This window comes from Orycteropus afer, unplaced genomic scaffold (genome assembly GCF_000298275.1).
Source record: "Orycteropus afer afer isolate SDZICR_OR568_19922 unplaced genomic scaffold, OryAfe1.0 scaffold00339, whole genome shotgun sequence".
NCBI classification, from domain to species: domain Eukaryota; kingdom Metazoa; phylum Chordata; class Mammalia; order Tubulidentata; family Orycteropodidae; genus Orycteropus; species Orycteropus afer.
Window position 1 is genome coordinate 3,068,504 of NW_006921926.1, and position 21,528 is coordinate 3,090,031.

Consider the following 21,528-nt stretch of genomic DNA (forward strand, 5'->3'; position numbering starts at 1 on the left):
AGGAGTGGCTGGTGGGTTTGAACCGCCAGCCTTCTGGTTAGCAGTCAAGTGCCTTAGGCACTATGCTACCAGAGTTCCTAAGATGGACTATAAAGAAAATATTGGTGAGCTTTAACAAAAAACTAATCATTGTAAACCTATGGATCACAACAGACTACTGAGTGATACAGTGCTAGAGGATGAGCCCCCTAGATTAGGAGGTACTCAGAATGGATGGTGGGCACAACAATGGACTCTGGCATAGCAACGTTTGTGAAGGTGATTTAGGGCTGGGTGGTGTTTTGTTCCGTTGTCCAGGGAGTCACCAAGAATCAAAGCTGAGTAAATAGCAACTAACAGCATGTTTCTAAACTAGAACATGTTTCTCAACATGTTTTCGGATTATCCATGTTGATACATGCAGTAGTAGAGTTTGGTGGTGAGATCATTTATATCAATTGCTATATAATATTCCTTTACATGACTCTTTCATAGTTTCTTTGTTTCATTATCCTAGTGAAAGACACTTAATTTTTCATTATTATACTTAAAGAATACTTCAGTGGACATTCTTATGACATTTTCCTTGACATTCTAGGGAGTGACACTAGGGTTTATATCAAGAAGTGGAACTGCTGAGCCAGAGACTAAGAACACTGTGGCATTATGATTAAGAGTACAGGTGCTGGAGTCAGACTGCCTGGGTTCATCCCTCCCCTGACACTTGCTAGTTTTCCCAGAAGGCAGTCGGTATAGCTATTTTCACGAACGTATGCATCCTACCTCCACCTCTGGCATTAAACTGTCAGTTTGGCTTAGGTTCTCTTGGCTCCACTGGAGCCTGTCAGAGCCAGTTCCCAGCTTCCATTGCCTGCTCCAGTAGCCAAAACTCAGCAGGCCTGTGGCTTTACACACAATCACCATTTTGCTTTTCTGTACCAGTTCTGGTCTGTTGAGAGGTTTATTTTTGAGCCTGGAGGTTTATTTTAGTATTCTCTTTTGATATTTTGTTTATCATCTCTATATATTTGGAGCACAGGGGAGTACATCATATCAAGAACTTACTGTGCCCAAAGTTGGTAATAACTGTGTGATCCTTTAAAGTGAGCACAGGTCTTAGAATCATGTAATCATAGATTTTTGGAGCTCAAAAGAATTTTGGAGATAATTTTGGCAAATAACTCTGTGTCAGAGGTGAGGAAACAGCAGTCTCAGGAAATTAAGTCATTTACCAGTGTCACATATCTACTTAATGGTAGAGGCAGGACCAGAACCAAAGTTTGTAGGTTACCTCAAAAGTCCTATATTTTTCTCTATAAACTATATTTATTTGTAATCTTTACTTTTTTAACAGAATCCCCCCAATAAATTGGAGTTTAAGCAACTAGAAAATGATAATCACATTTTAAAAGTTCTATAAAATGTTTACTTTTAGCAAGTATTGAGGTAAAATACAGTATTCACTGTACTGAGCTGACATTTTTTTCCATTAGAAGGCCCAATGCCTTTGACTCTGTGAGTTTCTGTTGCATTTGGTTTCCTTGACTTTCTGAAGCTTATTAGGATGGGCCCATCAATAATAGTGCCAATACTTCCAGCCACCTATAGCATTGTGTCTGAAAATGAACTGTGATGAATGGATATGACCAGCATTTACAGTGATAGCCTATATTTCTGCTGTCATATAGAAATAGCAGGTAGTTTAATTTAGGAAAAAAAACCAAAACTTAACAAGATAGTACAACTATTCCTTCTAATTAGGATTTCTTTCAGGATATGGGTTTAGAATCTGTTATATTTATTAAAGTCTTTGGAACTGTTTTATTCTATTTCTAGATCTTTTAGCTGTGCCTAAGCATCCGTATGCTGCTATGGAGAACTGGGGATTAAGTATTTTTGTGGAACAAAGAATACTACTGGATCCCAGTGTTTCATCTATTTCTTATTTGCTGGATGTCACCATGGTCATTGTTCATGAGATATGTCACCAGGTATGAGAAAAGGATCAGGTGTAAGTATATGTGCAAATGATAGAGAATATAGAATGATTTCAGATTAGCAGCTCAATTATTATGCTCCCAATTAAGTTTTTAATTATATAAAGAGCACTGTGTAGTTCTTTTTTTAGAAGTTATGTCATTTTTCCAGGATGGCAAAACAAACAAAAATAAAGACGCTGATAATATTGAATAATCAACTCCCATTCAGTTTAGTTGAGGGCTAGATGGCCCTGCCGTCCAGCAGCTTCTTTGGAGACCCTCTCTGGTCACTATTCCTTGTCAGCCTTGCTTTATTTGCTCGTGATTATTGGCATGTATATATGGGAAGTGCAGCGGTAGCAGTGATTTATTGCATTGCTGCAAGATGCAGCTCAGTTTTGTGTCCGTGTCAAAATTTGCTTTTGCTGAAATCAATTTGCTATTCCCCTTTTCCCATCACACAGACACTTAGGAAGTCTTTCACTAACTCAACCATAGACTCTTTGTTCTCAAATGATTGATATCTTTTGTCTTGGCATGTTTAGCAATTCATATGTAAATTAATCAACTCAGTGGTGAAACTAAGATAAAATTAATTTCATTTTGATTTCGCACACTTGCTTACAATGAGTGGAAGGTATTACAGAGGTTTTGCAGGACTCATTTAAATCTTGATTTTACTGAAGAAAAATTAAAAAAAAAGCTGGAAACAAATGTTCATTCTAGTAAAAAGTAATACTTGTCCTGGTTACCAGTAACTGTGTCTTTAGCTCAAAACACTAGAAATCTTACTGGGCTGCAATATGATTTCAATTTGTTACAAACCTAAAAGCATTTTTAAAAAGCCAGAAAAACTTAAAAAACTGCTGTGGAAAATGCTGTCAGTGAAAGGTGAACTGCTAAGTGCTAATAAATGAATACCAACTGATGAATTAGTACAAGCCATACATCCTTTACCTGAGTATCAGCCATTTTCAGTGAACCTGTGATACAAAGATGTTTATACCAATCAAGCTGGCCCGGTCAGGTGCCCCTCCTTACCGCAGAGACTTAAGGGAACTCATGCAGAGATAACCACGGTCTCTCTTCTGTGGTAAAGAGACTGGTTTTTACCTAAACATACCATTCGTTGCAGAAAACCCAGTTTTAATTTGAATGTTCCTATAAATGACAAGTTAGATGAGTAGTTCTCTAGCAATGAGACCACACAGGTAATGTTATAATTGCTAATCAAACTGGAGTTCATTTGTTCCAAGATCTCCAGGACTGCCTTGTTATAACTTAATGGCATATGCCATTTACTTTGAAGGAATGAACCAGAAACTAGGAAAAGTGTCTATAATAATTTCCACTATTATTGGTAAATTATTTTCTATGCTACTGTCTCTCCCCACTAATTGTTGCCATAATTCTTATGATAGACTTAATTGAAAGGTGAAACATGCATTTTTGATAAACAATGGGGATTGTATTAAATACTCTGTATTTTGTGGCTATCAACAAAATCAGAGTGCTCTTTTATTTGTATTTCATTTAGAGATCTTCTTGGATAAGTGATAATTTATTTTGGATACTGAAATGCTAGGTCACCAAACTCTTTATTTGCCTCTTCAAGCTGGTCACGATTGGTTCTTGTCCACCCCTGTAGAATCCTTCACCTGATTCTACTTGCCTACTACATTGCTTCCGCACTGTCCTTTCTCTTAAAATAGCTCTTCCTACTGGTTACTCTAGGAGCTCTGGTAGCATGGTGGCTAAAGCATTTGACTGCTAACCAGAAGGCTGGCGGTTCAAATGCACCAGCCACTCCACGGAAGGAAGGTTGGACAATCCTACTTCCGTAGTGATACTGCCTCGGAAACTCAAGGAGGGGTCGCTATGAGTCGGGGCCGACTTGACGGCAAATAACAACAACTGGTTATTCTACCAGTTACATCTGCCTGGAATCCTCTTGCCCATGGCTTTCTCATGGCTAGCTCCTTATTATTAAAGTCTGAGCTCAAATGTTACCTTCTTAGAACTTTTTTTGGTTTTACAAGTTAAAGTGGCCTCTTCCCCCAGTTATATACTATCATACTATATTATGATCTGAAATGATTTTACTCATTTGCTTATTCATTTATATTTTTCATTTATTTTTGTTTGTCTTATCCCAGCCCCCACTCTAATAAAATGTCAGCTGTGAGAGAAGGGACATTATCTCACTTTTCACCATTGAATTAAAAAGTCTTTAAAGTAACTCCTGATATGTATTCTTATTATTTTTTTTAGTGAAAAAGAGTTTTTAACCTTTTCTTGAACTAAGCAAGGGATTCAAAATAATGCATCATGATATAATCAAAACACCAATTAAAAAAAATATTATTTTTCATGAAGGGATCTTGAAGATTTTTGTGGCCCAATCCCTCATTATCAGAATCAAGCGAGTCAGGTGTGGAATACCTTAAAAGCCCTTAATTCCTTTAATCAGCTGATGTCTTCTGTAAATAGTTTTTGTCACTAGAAGGTGATGTTTCAGCCTCTTGTGATGAGTAATCACAGTCTTCTGAGTCAGTATTTTCCATCTTCAACCATCTCAGTCTGGTAGAAGGTTTTCTGTGTTTTTAGCAGACATCTACCAACCCTAACTTCCATCCATTAGTCGTGGTTTGTTCCTTGTGGGGTAACAAGAAATAAGCTTTGTTCTCATTCACATTGTAGGCCTTCAAATGTTGAAGATGGCAGTCATCTTTTTTTTTTTCCTTAGATTTTCTTCTTCAGGTTAAATATTCTTTTTGTGTTCCTTGATCATTTTTCTTGTTCTTCTCTGAATGCATTTATGTATATATGTGTATATATGTATATACACACACACATACACACACATACACACACACACACGTATATAAACTAGTATAGCTCAAGTAGTTGAATAAATCAATATGGTCTTGCTGCAACACATTTTAAGATCACAAAATCAATTGGGGAATGATTTCCAGTTATGATAATTGTAGTTTAATACATTTAATTGTAGATAATTCTGGAACAGATTTAATTCTATCTGATGCCTGTTCGTTTTGTCGCTGCAGTGGTTTGGTGACCTTGTGACTCCTGTGTGGTGGGAAGATGTGTGGCTGAAGGAAGGTTTTGCTCACTATTTTGAATTTGTTGGCACAGACTACCTCTACCCTGGCTGGAACATGGTAAGTGCACTTTTCTTTAATTGTATGGAATAGCCAGTGTAAGACTATCTGTTGTTGCTTTAGGATTATCACTCAGAGGTGACTGAAAATACTAAGTGATATGTGAAAAAATTACATATCCAATAAAGAAAGAGTAACCAGATATGTAAATGATAGTATTCTAAAAGAGTTCCCTTTTATTAGCAACGAACTAGACTCTGATTTCTTAAACATTTGGAAATATTTTACATTGTGGTATTTAGTAAAAAAGACAAAATAGCCTTTAAAGTAGTAATTGATAAGATATTCCAAATGTATAGGATTATTTCAATATGTAGAAAATGAGAGCTTAACCTTTCTTCCATGTGATGAAACACATGTGATGTATTATTATTGGAAATATATATGATTATGATTAAATCACTTGATGAGAAGGCATTTGGCTGCTGATCTGAAGGTTAGTAGTTCAAACCCATCAGCCGCTCTGCAGAAATGGGATGGAACCATCTAGTTCTGTAAATATTTAAAGCCTCAGAAACTCAATAGGGGTCACTATGAGTCAGAATCAACTTGATGGCAGTGAGTGAGTGCATGGCTGTGTACATTATACTCATACTCTCGGAAGCGTACTTGTACATCTGAACCTGAGGTAGGGTTTGTTGTCCCTTAAACAGTGATATTCTATATTCCAGAAGAAAAAAGGATGGACAGTGTGATTTTTATATTCTTTCTTACATATGATTTTTCATTTTATATAAGCTTCCATCAATCAGTAAATGCTTATATTAATTGGAAGTGTTATTATTAAATTATACCCAGGGTATATGTTGGTTTAGAACTGAAACTTTAAATTTATTTTAAGTGGTACTATGTAAAAATTGTTAAGTATGTACATTTAACCAACTTGTAAAAGTTCAGATTTCATCTGTGATATATCATAAGAGGAAATATTTAGTTTTTATGCCTCTTTTTTTGACGTTATAAATTATGATTAATAGGTGATTATGTAATTTCATGTCATTATACCAATACAACCTGAAGTGAATGTATACAAGGTGAAATATGAAGGCATCTGTCATAATGCAACTTCTTTACCATAAATTCAGCTGACTGCTGCTGAGTAAATAAGGTGACCTTACCCATCTCTCAGAGGAAATGTTACAAGGGTAATACCCTTTTGTTAGGAGCTCTGGTAGCATACTGGCTAAAGCACTTGACTGCTAACCAGAAGGCTGGCGGTTCAAACCCACCAGCCACTCCTCGGAAGGAAGGTTGGGCAATCCTACTTCCGTAGTGATACTGCCTCGGAAACCCAAGGAGGGGTTGCTATGAGTCGGGGCCGACTCGACGGCACATAACAACAACAACCCTTTTGTTATGTTTTAAGTATGTTCTTGAAATTTTGCCCATATTTATTTGATAAAGACGGTGGAGTTCATTTACACAAATGTATAGGTTTAGTTAGATTTATATAGATGGATAGGTATGTATGAGGCATTTTTAAAACTCTTACTAGAACTGTTTTATTATGGCACTGAAGTTAATTAAAAATACCTTTATAGAATGTCAAGGAAAAATCACCAATATCCAGCAATTATTATTTGAAATATTTTTTAACAAATGGGAGATTTTATTACTTAACTGTTTAAGGATATTGAAACATTTCCAAAAATACCTTTTGGTTTTTAGATGACTTTCATCCAACTTTGTTTAAACTTTTCATTTAATTTTCATTATGCTGTGGATTATTACTGATTTATAATTTCATTATGTTTCAATATTAAAGATGTCCTTATTACAAATGACATGTTACTCATGGAGCAATCTTAGATAAAATTCTTTCTGTTCATCATTATGAAAAATACATCTTGGATTAAAAAGTAATCAACAGAATTATATTCTTGGACTGTAACTGATAGCTTTTGATGGTTTTTAGCATGGCAATATTACCTAAGTTTTGATGTCCTTATACTGGATTTTGTCTTTGAGTAATTTTTTAATTCTTCATCCTTTCCATCAGTTAAGTTATAAACATAGGGCTTCTGGCGGATTTTTGTAAGAGATATGTAAAATGAAGTTGGAGTCTCACTAACACATTTGAGACTTTGTCCTTAATATAATGTAGACCATGCAGTGGAAGTATAGTGATCAAGATATAATATCTTATTTCTTATAAATCCATGTTTCATAATTAAGAAATGAGAATTAATAATTATACAATTGCAGTAACACAGAAGGTTCCACTCAAAGAAATTAAGACAAAACTTCCCCATCATTCATTAGACTATCAATAGTGAGAAGAAACAAGTTGTATTATGATGATTCTTTATGTTCAGATTGTAAACATTGCAAATACATTCCTGAACGTTGATTGCTCTCTCTTTTTAGTAGCATTCTTTATTTAGTTTGTAGGTTACCCCAATATTTTATATCCACATAACCTGTAAAAATGGACCCTGAATAAATGGTCCCTTCCACATATTGTTAATACCTTCTTTGTAAGAAAAGTTTTAGGAATAAGTTAGCCGCATAAAAAAGAGAGAATATTAAGTGGCTTTACGGCTGCACCAGCAGTATTTTTCATAACGGCATCAGCAAAAGAGTGAAAGAAATGTGCAAAAGAAAACGAAGTGACAGCTGTGTCAGCAGTAACTCACACTGTTGTGAGAGGCACAAAAGCTTACCTAGAAGCACACGGCTTGGGCTTCACTAGCTGAACCCAAAATAGAACAACCAGAAGTCAGGCCCAGGTCAGGAGTAAATAAATTTAGGAAGCTGACCTCTTTTGCCTCTAATTTCAAAACAGTGCTTTCGTTGTTTTTAGACACTAAGACTTAAGCACTAAAATACAATTTCAATTTTCTAGGGAGATTTTCTATAACAATTTACATTCTGTGGAATAGCAATAAAGATGCCCAGCATTACATAGTACTTTTAATAAAGCTCTTATATTGATCTAGGACAATATACTTGCTTTGTCTGATTAACTATTTGTAAAATCTCAGGTATGTGTGTGTGTGTTTTCAGAGCCAATTTCTAATATAGAAGTAATCAGTTTGTGCATTTGGAAAATTACATGGAATAAAAACTTGCCTGATGTGGTTCCTCAGCAAATTAATCAATTTACCAATTTATAGATAGGGGTGTTGACAGGTAATATGGTGTAAAGGTGGGACAATGGATTGGAAGGAAGAAATTCAGATTCTAACAAGGCATTTTTACCTCTCTGTCTCATCCATATCGTTTGAAAAATGGGACACTAGCACTGATTTACTAAGCTCACATGATTTTTTGTGATGCTAAAATAAACTTATGAGGCCTTTGAAATGTGTGAACCACTATACAAATATGAGCAGGCACATTGAACCTAGAAAATAAATGTTCCATTAGAAAGGTCCATTGATTTTATATAGAGAGTCTTCTACCATTTCCAACCCTCGTAGCCCATTTTGACAACCTAGATTTATATCAATTATGTATAGATTACAAAATAATTTCTATAAACTTTATATCTAGACTTAGTCTCACCAAATCAATTCTTATCTCTGTTGGTAGCATAGACTACAGTACTCTATAGGAACATAAGCCTTAGATAATGTTTCATTCATCAAACAGAACTGCCAAGATCATTAGAAGCAACTTCCTTAGCTCAGGGCTAAGGATACATTTCATGGTGCGAGTAGTCTTTTTGCTTGATGTTATTTTATCAAAGTTGGCTGTTAGTGACAACTTTATTGGATGGATCAAGTTATGGTCTGCTGTTGATGGCAGTCATATTAAATCTTATTGTGTTTCCTCAAAAGGGATAAAAAGAGAGAGTAAAGCAACATGCAGCTGCTAGTCTTCAACAACTCTTGAGCATTTTAAACTGAAAAAAAAAAATCCACACTAAAATAATTGTAATAGAGAACAACTATGCACAGTAAAATGTTGTGATGAAGAACTCTTTATTTTATATTTCTGAGTTTTGGTGACATAGTGCCTAAGGCATTTGACTGTTAACCAGAAGGCTGGCAGTTCAAACCCAATAGCCACTCCTGGGAAGGAAGATTGAGCAATCTACTAAGGTAGAGATACTGCCTTGGAAACCCAAGGAGGGGTCGCTATGAGTCAGGACCAACTTGATGGCAGTGAGTTGATTTTTGGTTTGGTTTTGTGCTGATGCAAGTCAAACAAAAACCCAGTGCATATTGCACAGGTTTTCATTATAATTTGAAGTCTATCATGTGGGAAGGAGCTTTGGTGGCATAGTGCCTAAGGCATTTGACTGCTAACCAGAGGCTGGTGGTTCAAATCCACCAGCCACTCCTCGGAAGGAAGACTGGGCAATCTATTTCAGTAGAGATACTGCCTTGAAAACCCAAGGCAGGGTTGCTATGAGTTGTGACCAACTTGATGGCAGTGAGTTTGTTTTGTTTTTTTTTGGTTATAATGTGGGTGTATATATCCCTTAGTCTCCTGAATGTGGTATTGTAAGGAAGTGCTGCTATAGTGACAATCATTACACATGAATATATATTATTTTGCAAAATGAATTGGGATGTTATCGAGCCTCACACTTGTAAGTTATATGTTAGTTAAGGTCTGCAGACTGGGCATGCTCTATAAATTATAAGGATGCACACCTGGACTTAAGGATAAATATTAATGAAGAATCATGCAACTAAACTTTGTTATGTTAAATACATAGGTCATTTTAAAGTGTATCACTTAAAACCTTGATAAATGTTCTCAGTAATCGCTATCATGGGCAGGACTAAAATAGTAAAAATGAATTGCACTATTAGACTCAGTTTCTTTTTAAGATGCATCAACAAATACTGCCTGTTAAAGTGTAACAAAACGCCAGCCTTCTGGTTAGCAGTCAAATGCCTTAAGCACTATACCGCTAGAGCTCCTTAAAGTGTAACACGCATTGCAAAGTATCCTCGCTTTTTATTTTATTTTAATTCAAAAAAGAAGTCAAGAAAATTATTGGCAAACTCAAATAAATATAGAGCTTACTGAATTCAATGTTTTTTTCCAGTTTAAATGTAAAGACATAGTATGTAATCATTGTAAACAGTAATATGTATGCTGCTATTCAAAGAAAGGGAAGTAGAAAAGTAGAGAGAAAAACGTGGTTTGGATTACCATTTTACTTGTTCAGGTGTTCATTTCTTAAGTCTGTAGGGGGAAATACTATTACAGTCTTCTCAAAGTTATTTATGATATATAGTGACGTTTGTTATATGCTTGCTTTTGCATATAGTTTGTCAGTATCAAATATATTTGTTCAATAGAATTATGGGATCAAAGATAAACTAGTTGTGAGTGAAATATTTGTTTTTAATTTTACCTTATAAATATTGAATACCAAATAATATAAGATCTTCTATATAGTTATGTTTGTCTATTATGGTCAAAGTCCACATTATAGTCTACTCCTCCACAAGCAGTAAACTAGAAGGTAGGTCCTATTGTTTCCTATTGTTCACTGCCATTTTATTCTCAAATGACCAACGCATATTGAACATGAAAGATTTAAAGACTTATTAGGGCTAGTCCCAGTGGTCTGTGGTCATATTCATCCTGCTCAGAAGTTTAAAAGTAGCAGCTACATTGAAAGACTAGAAGGAAATATAGAGGACCTTCTTGGGTCTTTTGAGACCAGTCTTCCAAACGTGGGTGTGAATTTTCTCCTCATAGCTTCCCTCCTCTCCCCTATCTGGAAGCAATTATTTTTCTGCTGAAGACATTAAAAAAAAAAAAAGACTATAAAAAATATAAAAAAGTATTCTTACCATTTGAGAGGTATTAGGAAGCAGTAGCTCCCTATTCTGGGAAAAAAGGGTTAACCTTTTTCTAGCATTGATGGTCAGTTTTTGACATTGAGACAAAGGGAGTAAGAGCAGCAGTGAGAATAGAAGCTAATACCGTTCAAGGAAATTGTCCAGGTATGCTGTATCTGAACCCTGAGCAAATGCAGAGGGAATCCTACTGCATATGTGACCAACACATTGAGGATTGCACTAAGACTCAGAGATTGTACAAATTAGGATAGGGATGTCATTGTTAAGAAGCAGGACTGGGAGTCAAATTCTCACCAACAGTGAGTGGTGAGGTATTAAGAATTTCTATCAAGAAATAACTGTTAACACAGAACCTGTTCAAACAGGTGCCTCTTACACAAGCACATTAAAATAGTACTCACTGTGCTGATACATCAGTAAATTTGTGTACATTTTCTCTTATTTGAAAACAAATTCTGTGCTTTTTTTTTTTTTTTTTTCCCCTAATAAAATATGGTATTGATGTACTAGTTTTCCTGTTAAGGTCATAAATCAGAAGGATGAATAGAGACAAGATATACATTTGTTAATTATTGAAATACATTAACTGGTTTAGAAGCTCTATGGCAAAAAATAGATTTATGAGTATAAAACTACAGCAGTGAAGTAATACTTTCATACTTCTGTTGTATTCACACTTCTAATTCTTTGATAAAAATCAAGACTCTTGGCTTTTTTTCTTTTTAATCGTTTGAGATTTGGAGGTTTTTGAAGAGCTTGAATATTATAAGATGTGTTATTTAAGTCTCAGAAATGTAAGTCTGCTTTATTTACTGCTTCCAATAGTAGACTAGATTTATTCAGTAAGATGTGTTAGAAAGAAAAGAGAAAACAAACATAATTTTTTATTATTCACATATATTCACTTTTTTTTTATATATTCAGGTATGCAGCTTGGAAGTTTGTTTTAGTTTCATTTCCTCACTTTTGTTCTATATGAATTTTTTAAATTTAAAACAAAGCTGCAAGTGAGAATTTCATACATATTCTTAGGCAATGATTTTTTTTTTTAAAGTGAAGTCATTTTTTTCAGGAAGACATTGTTTCAGCTTTTGCACACTTTAAACCTAGAGATAAAAGATACATGGGGATTCCCTTCAAAATAAGGTATTTCTTCAGAGGTCCATGTTCAGAGGTTTCCTTTGTCTCAAGGTCTTTCTGTATTTCCTTGGAAATGTTAAAACCAACTGCTAAATTGGCAAGATTAGAAATTTTCTAAGAAGAAAACTCGTAATGAACTTGGTGCTTAACACGGAATGACATCCTTTATCCTATTTAGAAATATTGCAGGGAAGTTAACCTATTCATTCTCTGTTCAAATAAGAGCTGTTTTTCAGCAAAATATTCCAACTTGCTAAAATATGTTAGATATTACTTGAGAAACCGAAAACTTGACAATGCCGCCAAAAATTGAGCAAAAATCATGAAATGTTCTCTCAAGTATCATTGTCTTTAAATATAAATAATTGCAATAGATGATACTTCTGTCCTGGCCACCACCTCTGGTAAAAATGTTCCTCTTCCTGTAATACATGAATTGTTCCATATCTGATATTGTTCAATATTTTCTCAGGTTAAAAAGAATTTGTTTTCAACCAAAGGCTCTAATGGGAACACAGGCAACAATGAAAGCTGGAGACTAAGAGGACACCCAAAGAATAATTCATTAATTTTCTAATTATTTCTCATCCTTAACCACACATCTCTATGTTTTAAAAGATATTAGAAGACAACTCCATTTCTGAGCATGGAATGACTGTCTCAGTTAATCATATTTTATGGTTTTTTTTTTTCCTTTTCATTAAGATTTCTTTAATAATATTCAGATGATACTAGACAAGGATGTCGGAAATAAAAGTAGTGAGTTCAAGTAATACGAATGCCAGAATATAAAACAGCTGTCTGTAAAGAGAAAGGAAAAACAAACAAAAACAAAAAAACACAAGGAGGTAATGTAACTGATGAACCTTGTATGGACTGGCCCAGACTACCTGACCTTGCACCATTCAGGTAGCTCTCTGCAAACAGTGAACCCCATAAGATGATTTCTAGTAGAATGTGTTTTGAAATGTAACTGTACTAATAACCTCTGTATCTACCATTCACAAATTCAAGTAGACCTTTTATGAAACTGTATGTAGCTAGCTTTTTACCTCTCCCTGAGACTGATGAAATAAAATTCTTTCTAATGATTGGAATTTTATCTTCTGTCAAATTTGTCTTTAAAAACAAGATATATGGAAATGCTTGTTTTTATAAGAACTCACTTCAGATACAACTGTGTCCAATTAATTCCTTTAATCATTTTATTTCCTCTTTCCCAGATTTATTTATAGTTCTGTGATACTTTCCTTGAGCTGCTGTTAACAATTACTAGCTTAATAAATTTATGTAAATTAGTTTGATTCATTGTTAACACTTTTTTTTGCCTTTCCATTCATTCATGCAGTCTTCGTTCATTCTGTTTATTAAATCATTCAAAGAGTTATCAGGCTCCTAAAATGAGCCTTTAATTATGCTAAAGTTCTACGGAGTAAACCTCATGGCATTATGAGTATGTTGTTGTTGTTGTTACGTACCATCGAGTAGACCCCGACTCATAGCGACCCCTCCTTGGGTTTCTGAGGCAGTATCACTACAGAAGTAGGATTGCCCAACCACTGATATATATTAGTTTCTTATACACATTGCGTTTTACCTTTAGTGCAGTGTTTCCAGTTTGTGAGTGTGGATGGTGCTTAGGTTTTTCTTTTTCTTTTTCTTACCTGTTAGCTGAAAAACCATGCCCCTGTCAGAAGTTGTTTTGTTTATAAAGGAGCTCAAAAACATTGTGCCATAACCTCAGTCAAACTGTTCATATTCATGGATATATTTGGGACATAAAATTTGGCACACTAAGTCTCAGAAGATTAACCCAATCATAGAACAAGGAGGACATTTAGCTTCCTATTATTATTTTTATATAGTATTTTCTCTAATGTTTACTCAGATTTACCCAGTTACAGTGCCCATTACCTTTCATTTAGGTTTGAGTATCTTTCTGCTCAACTCTGTTCTGCTTTTGAATCCTGCTTCTTTTCCTAAACTTCACAGCTTTGTTTGGAAGATAGTACTTAAACCACAAAAACAAGTTTCTGTTCTCTTGGTTGTAGTGGTGATGATGTTGAAGGTGGGAGGGTACTTTCATTTATGTATTGTTTTCCATTGTCTGATTAGATACAAGGTCAGATTTCCTTTCTGAGCAAAAGTTGGCATTGATGAAGATTCATTGATTATTGATTCTCTTCATAACTACCCATATAGCTTGTCCCATTTGAAGAACGTTTGAAACACAACACATTATTAGTGACAGCCAATTAAAAACAAAACAAAACAAAACAAAAAAACATAAACATCCTTTCTAAACAGTTGGTTGCTCTACTTTCCTACTTGAAAATTACAAGGAGCTTTTCTTGGAATCTTTGACCTGTTTTGAGAGGTGACAGGTCATTTTACTTACTAGGCCTGTGAATGATTTGATTTTTCACAAGACACTATTTTTCCATTTGTTACTAAGTGATTTACTGGCATTTTTTGGCCCCAATTAACCAAAAGTTCCTGAGATTAATCTATATTGACTCAATCATTTTTCATTATTTAACAAGCATTATTGTTGCCTGTTCTTAGCTAGTTTCTCTATTAAAAATGAGAAACAGTCAAGAGAGTATAAAACATCAGTTTTCTGAAAGTCTCACAGACCTTTGTTACCACTTTAGTTTGATTATTTTCAAGTAAATTTCCAAGATGTAACCAGTGTAACTCTTACAACCAGTAGGAGTAGTGCAATCTTACATATGCCTAGAAGGAAGTTCAATTCCTCTTTTGTACACATATGCAAAAGGGCAAGGAGGCCACATGTTCTGACCTCCTCTAATCCCACAATAGGAAGACAGAATCACCATCAATAGCCCAAGGCCTATTCCTGCCAGGCCAGACATGCTGCCTCCCTCCAGCCCTTTCTCCAACCGTTCCTCCCAAAGCACTCACCACCTCTCTCCTGGGTTCGATAATTTGCTGCAGTGACCACACAGAACTCACAGGTTATGGAGTTTATTAGGGAAGCACCAGGCTACAACTCAAGTTTAGGAAGAATGCTCAGTCGCTCTCCCAGCCCACCATCCCTCAGCCAACAGTCTCTCAGTCTCTCTCCCAACAGTTCATGTCCCTCGGTGTCTTACTCAGCAATGCGTGTCTCTTGCGTCTCTTTCCCAGTAGCGTGTGTCTCAGGAGCGTGTGTCTCTTTCAGCAGTGCATCTTTCTCAGCCAGCAATCAGAGGGAGAGTTCTGCCTCTAGAAGGCCTCCTTTTGAGCCCAGCAGAGTGGCCAAACTAGCAATCACAGCATCAGAACTCTAAGCACCTGAGCTCCGCCTACTGCTCCTGGCCCACTGGAGCTAGAGGCATTTCTTCACTCAGACAGCTGCTGGCTGCTGAGGCTCACAAGTCAAAGTTCGACAAATAGAAAGGCACAATCCTGATGTTACCAAACCACATAGCAGGTCATTAATTTAAGTCCATTGTAAGTCCCCAGGTCGGCAGAGCATGGCAGGCTGCTGAACAATGTCACGGCTACATGCAGGGTCCAAGCATGCCATAAACTAGAGAATATCCCCAAGTCTTTTCCTTATATACAGGAAGCAGACCACATCCCAAAGGCAGCTATTCAGAGGCTTGTGGTAGATCCCACCATGGAGTTGATTGCCAGTCTCATCATGGGGAGTAACTACCATCAGCTGCCCAGCCACTCAACCAGGCCCAGCCAAGTTGACATTCAAATTTAACTACCACAGTATCCATCAGGATTTAAGTAGAGGTGGACTCCGTTTAAGACAGTTAGTCAAGATGCATTTTAAAATACTCTGAATTTCATTTTAACAATCAAAAGTTAGAGCGTCTTGAATAGCCTATTATGTGTGTCTGCAAAATATTGGAGACTCTTTATGATGGATGTGAGAAATAAGTGTGTGAGGATCAAAACAAGATTGGCCAATGTGATTATATTTAAATATCTTATCAACTGTCAAAAAGAAATTGAACATAGAGAAAAATATTCTTAGTGCCAAAGTCAAGATAGTATTATTGAAAAGGTGCGACTTTTGTCAGAGGTATTATCACTCAAAATGTAGAACTATGAACAGGATCCTGAAGCGACACTCAGGATCCATGTTAACTAGTAAAGGATGGGGCATAAGTAGTTCAGTGGTAGAATCCTCACCTTCCATACAGGAAACCCAGGTTTGATTCCCAGTCAATGTACCTCATATGTGGCTACCATTGTCTGACATTGGAGGCTTGTATGAATAGGTTTCTGTAGAGCTTCCAGACTAAGATGGATTAGGAAGAAAGGTCTGGTGATCTGCTTCCAAAATTCAGCCAAGAAAAACCCTGTGGATCACAGCAGTCTGATCCACAACTAATCAGAGGGCTCGTGCCTAGGCTGAGGCCTCTACGAGTTTGGGTACTGACTCATCAGCAGCTAACAACAAAGAGAAGAAAGAGGAAGTAAGCCTCCCCCACCAGACAGTACACACTTCATCATTCAGAGACTGTCCTGTTCATCCTCATATCTCAGCATTTAGCCCAAAGTATAGTATATACAAGGGGCTCCATCATCAAAATCTGACTAAATAATAAGAATTATGTAATTAAATTAAACAGATAAATTATGAAAGCTTACATGAGTTCCTATGTTTATATTAGGAACTCATTCAATGAACTAAAAAGAATACAAAACAAAACCAAACTCACTGCTGTGGAGTCACTCCTGACTCATAGCAACCCCTCTTTGGGTTTCTGAGGCAGGATCATTACAGAAGTACATTGCCCAACCTTCCTTCCAAGGAGTGGCTGGTGAGTTTGAACCACCAGCCTTCTGGTTAGCAGTCAAATGCCTTAGGCACTATGGCACCAGACCTCCTAAAAGGGATATTGAAATTAAAATATATGAAACTACATTGGATAACTATTGGAAGAAAAGCAGTGGAAGAGGTGTCAAGAAATCCTCAAAAATAGAGGGAAGCTAACTGACTTGTATGAATTAAGAGAGTTATATGGCAGCACATGACATATGGTGATTGTTCACAGTGATTTTTTTGTGGTCACTAGAATCAGAATGAGCTATGTAACTAGACAACCTGTTCATAATTATTACTGTGATTGACATTATTTGGAACATATCATGATTGTTCTGGAAGACCCCAAGTTATCATAATTAATGAAAACTTAGTGACAGATTAGTGATAGCTTCTGCCATATCAATATTGCTACTACAGCTTCATGATTCTTGAGTAAATCTGTAGAAAGTTTAGAATTAGTTGTATAAAATACAGAACATTTAATGCTCCATGTTAGCACTTTACCCTTGCTGTGTCACATGTTGGATAATATGAGGAATGACACATTAAGCTTGGATGTTACAAACAAGGTGCAACAGCTGAAGGATGTAATCATTGAAGGGACTCCCAATTTAACTTAGTTTCTCTCTGTTAGTCATGTTTGAGAGTAGTTGTTTTTGTTAGTTACTGTCTAGTCAGCCAATCATAAAAACTTATTCCAGAAGTTACTTGGAGTTTTGAGTGGTTTATAAAGTCATTGAACACATTCTTATAGAAATATAATTGTTTTGTTAGTTTATGCATTGATTGAAATATCTTAGAGAATTTGTGGTTTGGCAGTAGATGAAATGTGGTTGATAGTTAAAAGAAATCAGAACATATAGAGTATATATTATTTCAGCTACTTAGTATAAACCGCCCCCCCTCCAAAAAAAGAACCCACACCCACTGCCATCAAGTTGCTCCTAGTGACCCTATGTTGTTGTTGTTATGTGCCATCAAGTTGGCTCCAACTCATAGTGACGCCTCCTTGGGTTTCCGAGGCACTATCACTACGGAATTAGATTGCCCCACCTTCCTTCCAAGGAGTGGCTAGTGGGTTTGAACCGCCAGCCTTCTAGTTAGCAGTCAAGTGCCTTAGGCACTATGCTACCAGAGCTCCTAGTGACCATATGTTGTTGTTGTTGTTATGTGCCGTCGAGTCAGCCCTGACTCATAGCGACCCCTCCTTGGGTTTCCGAGGCAGTATCACTACGGAAGTAGGATTGCCCAACCTTCCTTATAGGACAGAGGAAAACTGCTCCAGAGGGTTTCCAAGGCTAATATAAAGTTTTACTGAGGAAGACTGCCACATGTTTCTCCTGCGAACAGCTAATGGGTTCGAACTACCTAGTGGCTTTGTAATGCGAACCTTTTGGTTAGCAGCTGAGTGCTTAACCACTGTGCCACCAGGGCTCCTTTGCTGCCTGCAAAGCTTGTGTGAAATCAAGGAATAATGCTTCATCATAAGAGATCTGCTTGGAGTTTCTGTTCAAGTACCACTTTCTGTGAAAGGGTCTGTAAACAAATACTGAAGCAGACTTTTGAGAATAGTGCTTCTTTCATTGTAGACATTAATGGTGATTATTTTAAAAATTATTCTTCAGTGTCTGTGTAAATATATGTGTTTACACAAGTTTGACTTTAATATAAATGGACTGCATTAACAGCCCACTCATGAAAATGATTATTAACATCTTAGGCATGGATATTTCAAAAATGAGCTTTTGAAATGTTAATTTTTAAATTACATTGTTATATAGAATCAGCATTTATTTTCACTAGTTCTTTAGTTTTACTTTATCTATCAGTATGTTTTAACTATCTATAAAATATTAACTAGTCTCTACATGATGATATAATATTTCACAAGTAAATAGAGCTTTCAACTGAGTAAGGCTTAAAGTACTTTTGCACATTTTAAGGCTTCATAAAAATAGAATGACAATATAAAGTTACAGACTAAAGTTCTTTTAATATTATAGGACACTTAGAGTCCCAAATGCTTTCTAATTTCCACAAATACAGCTTTGTGTTATGTGTTTACCAAAGATGATAATTCCAAAGGTACCTAGATACCATATTACTGAGAAACGTGGATGAAACCTGGTGGATTTTTTCCTCAATACATTTGGTTTCTTATTTGAATTCTTAATCCTACTCCTCACGTTAACCTTTGCCATGATTTGAATGAATCATGAAGAACAAGAATAAGAAAGCCAACTGTGCAATATGAGGTATACCGTTGTCTTTCATTTTAGCCTTGTAAAGGTCAGATTAGTAATGACACATATGGCACTTTTTGATCTGTGAAACCTTAAAAATCTTAATCTCATAGTAACATAGATTTCCATAGAGGTGAAAGATAGATGACATAACTATCTTATTTCTCTTCTTTATGGTAGATCAGCTGAGGTTAAATCAACTGGTCATAAATACAGAAAACATTTTACCTTTAACTTTCCCTCTACTGTCTACTCCACAGTACTGTGTTTATGCTAATAATACTACATGCATCGCATGGTCTTAACTGACCATACATGTATTTGTCTTTCCTACCATAATGGGGTTGCTTGGAGGCAGGAAACATGTCGCAGTTGTATTTGTTTCCCCAGCCTCTAACATATCACCTCCCATATACAAAACAGTCAGTAAATGTGTTCAATTAGATTGCATTGTTCAAATAATTTAGTCCAGAATTTGTATTGATCAAAATCCAGGGATTTTTGGGAAAAAAAGAAACCTCGTGGCTGTCAAGTTGATTCTGACTCACAGCAACCCCCATTGGGTTTCTGAGGTAGTACTTCTTACAGAAGTAGATTGCTTCATCTTCCTTCTGCAGAGTGGCTGGTGGGTTTGAACCACCAACCTTCTGGTTAGCAGTCAAATGTCTAGTGCATTTGCTACCAGATTAGAAAAGTACCTTTACAGTTATTTGAGAGTATATTCTAAACATTAAAAATGTTCAGTCTTTGTGTTATTTGGTGGATTTCATTCAGATTTAGAAAGAATATATTGAAAACTACACTTCATTAAATAATCATTGGAGTTAGATGTTATTTTACATAAACAAGTGAAAATATCTAAAAATAGTATATTTTATCTGTTTGGATATTTGAGTATTTATATACCTATCTTTGTGTCTATATCTGTATTTAAGTCATACATTTTGTAATTCCACAATAAATACCTTGTTTGATCACCAGAGATCCTCCCATAACTGAAAATTTGGAAGAAATAATTGGTATATCATTTTGTGATCACAAAACTTAAGCCTATATTATGTGCTACTTGTATAGAATTATGGAACATTGTCCTGTTTCTCTTTCTCGATTGCTCCTCTCTCTAGTCCACTGTCCCACTCTTTATTCAGAGTTGTATCTCTGATTAAAAGTCTGATGATGTCACTTCTCTAGATCCCTAAATAGGCATGGAGAACCCTTGATAATTTAGTTCTCTCTCTGTGTGCTCATCACTAGTTACTCACCTCGTTATCTTCTGCCACATATAACTCTGTAGTCCGCCAGACAGAACAGGCTGTCTCTTGTCTCCATGACTTTGTGCATATATTCCTTTATATCCAAAATGTTCTTTTCTACCACATCCTCCTAGAAAATTCAAATTCTCCTTAAAAGCGCTACTCAAACTATCACCTCTGAAGTTTTCCTGCCCTTCTCCAGGCGGAATAAGTCACAGCCTTCTCTATGCAGGCACAATGTGTCTGGAACCTACTTTAATTTTCACACATAGTGAGTTGTGTTTTAATATTTGTTTGCATCTCTCTTTCCTTGTATTATCATAAAGTGTTTGAAGGCATGACCCATGTGTTTGTATCACTTTATCCCCAGTACTAGGCATACCATCTGAGATATTGCATGTGTTCAGTGAATATTTGTAGAACAAATTAACTTATTTAATCTTCCTAACCATGTATGTTAGGAGCTCTGGTAGCATAGTGCCTAAGGCACTTGACTGCTAACCAGAAGGCTGGCAGTTCAATCCCACTAGCCACTCCTCGGAAGGAAGGTGGGGCAATCTACTTCCGTAGTGATACCACCTTGGAAACCCAAGGAGGGGTCGCTATGAGTTGGGTCTGACTTGATGGCACATAACAACAACAACAACAAACCATATATGTTTACAGATGAGGATGCTGAGGTTTAAAAACGTTGAGTAACTTGGTTAAGACCATACAGATAGTGAATGGGAGATATATTTCTTCTAATCTGGGGTTATTTTTATCAACTTCAGAGCAGTATGCATGTATTTTATCATGTTGTCAGGTTGTTGGTACTGTCGAATTGGTTTGCACTCATAGAATCCCTGTGTACAGGAAGATGAAACACTGCCTGGGCCTGCACCACCCTCAGAATCATTGCCATGCTTGAAACCATGTTTGCCCCCACTGTGTCAGTCCATCTCACCGAGGGTCTTCCTCTTTTTCTCTGATCCCCTGATTCACCAAACATGATATTCTCCAGGGAATGGTCCTTTGATAACGTGACCAAACTAAGAGAGATAAAGTCTGGCCATAATCACTTCTAAGGAGAATTCTGTATATATATATTTTTTTATTATTATTATTTTTTTATTAGGATTTGGGTGAAGATTTACAGAGTAAATTCACTTTTCATACAGCAGTTCACATATACTTTGTCTCATGTCAT

The 21,528-nt window shown here is 36.1% G+C and overlaps 1 protein-coding gene across 1 annotated transcript in view; it reads left to right on the forward strand.

Annotated features, from left to right (window-relative positions):
- TRHDE (thyrotropin releasing hormone degrading enzyme) overlaps positions 1–21,528 on the forward strand; it is a 647,634-nt gene that overhangs the window by 389,411 nt on the left and 236,695 nt on the right. The window contains exons 4-5 of the mRNA XM_007952466.2: positions 1,816–1,970; positions 5,027–5,140. Coding sequence (XP_007950657.1) covers positions 1,816–1,970; positions 5,027–5,140 — 269 coding nt within the window. The remainder of the gene's footprint in view (positions 1–1,815; positions 1,971–5,026; positions 5,141–21,528) is intronic.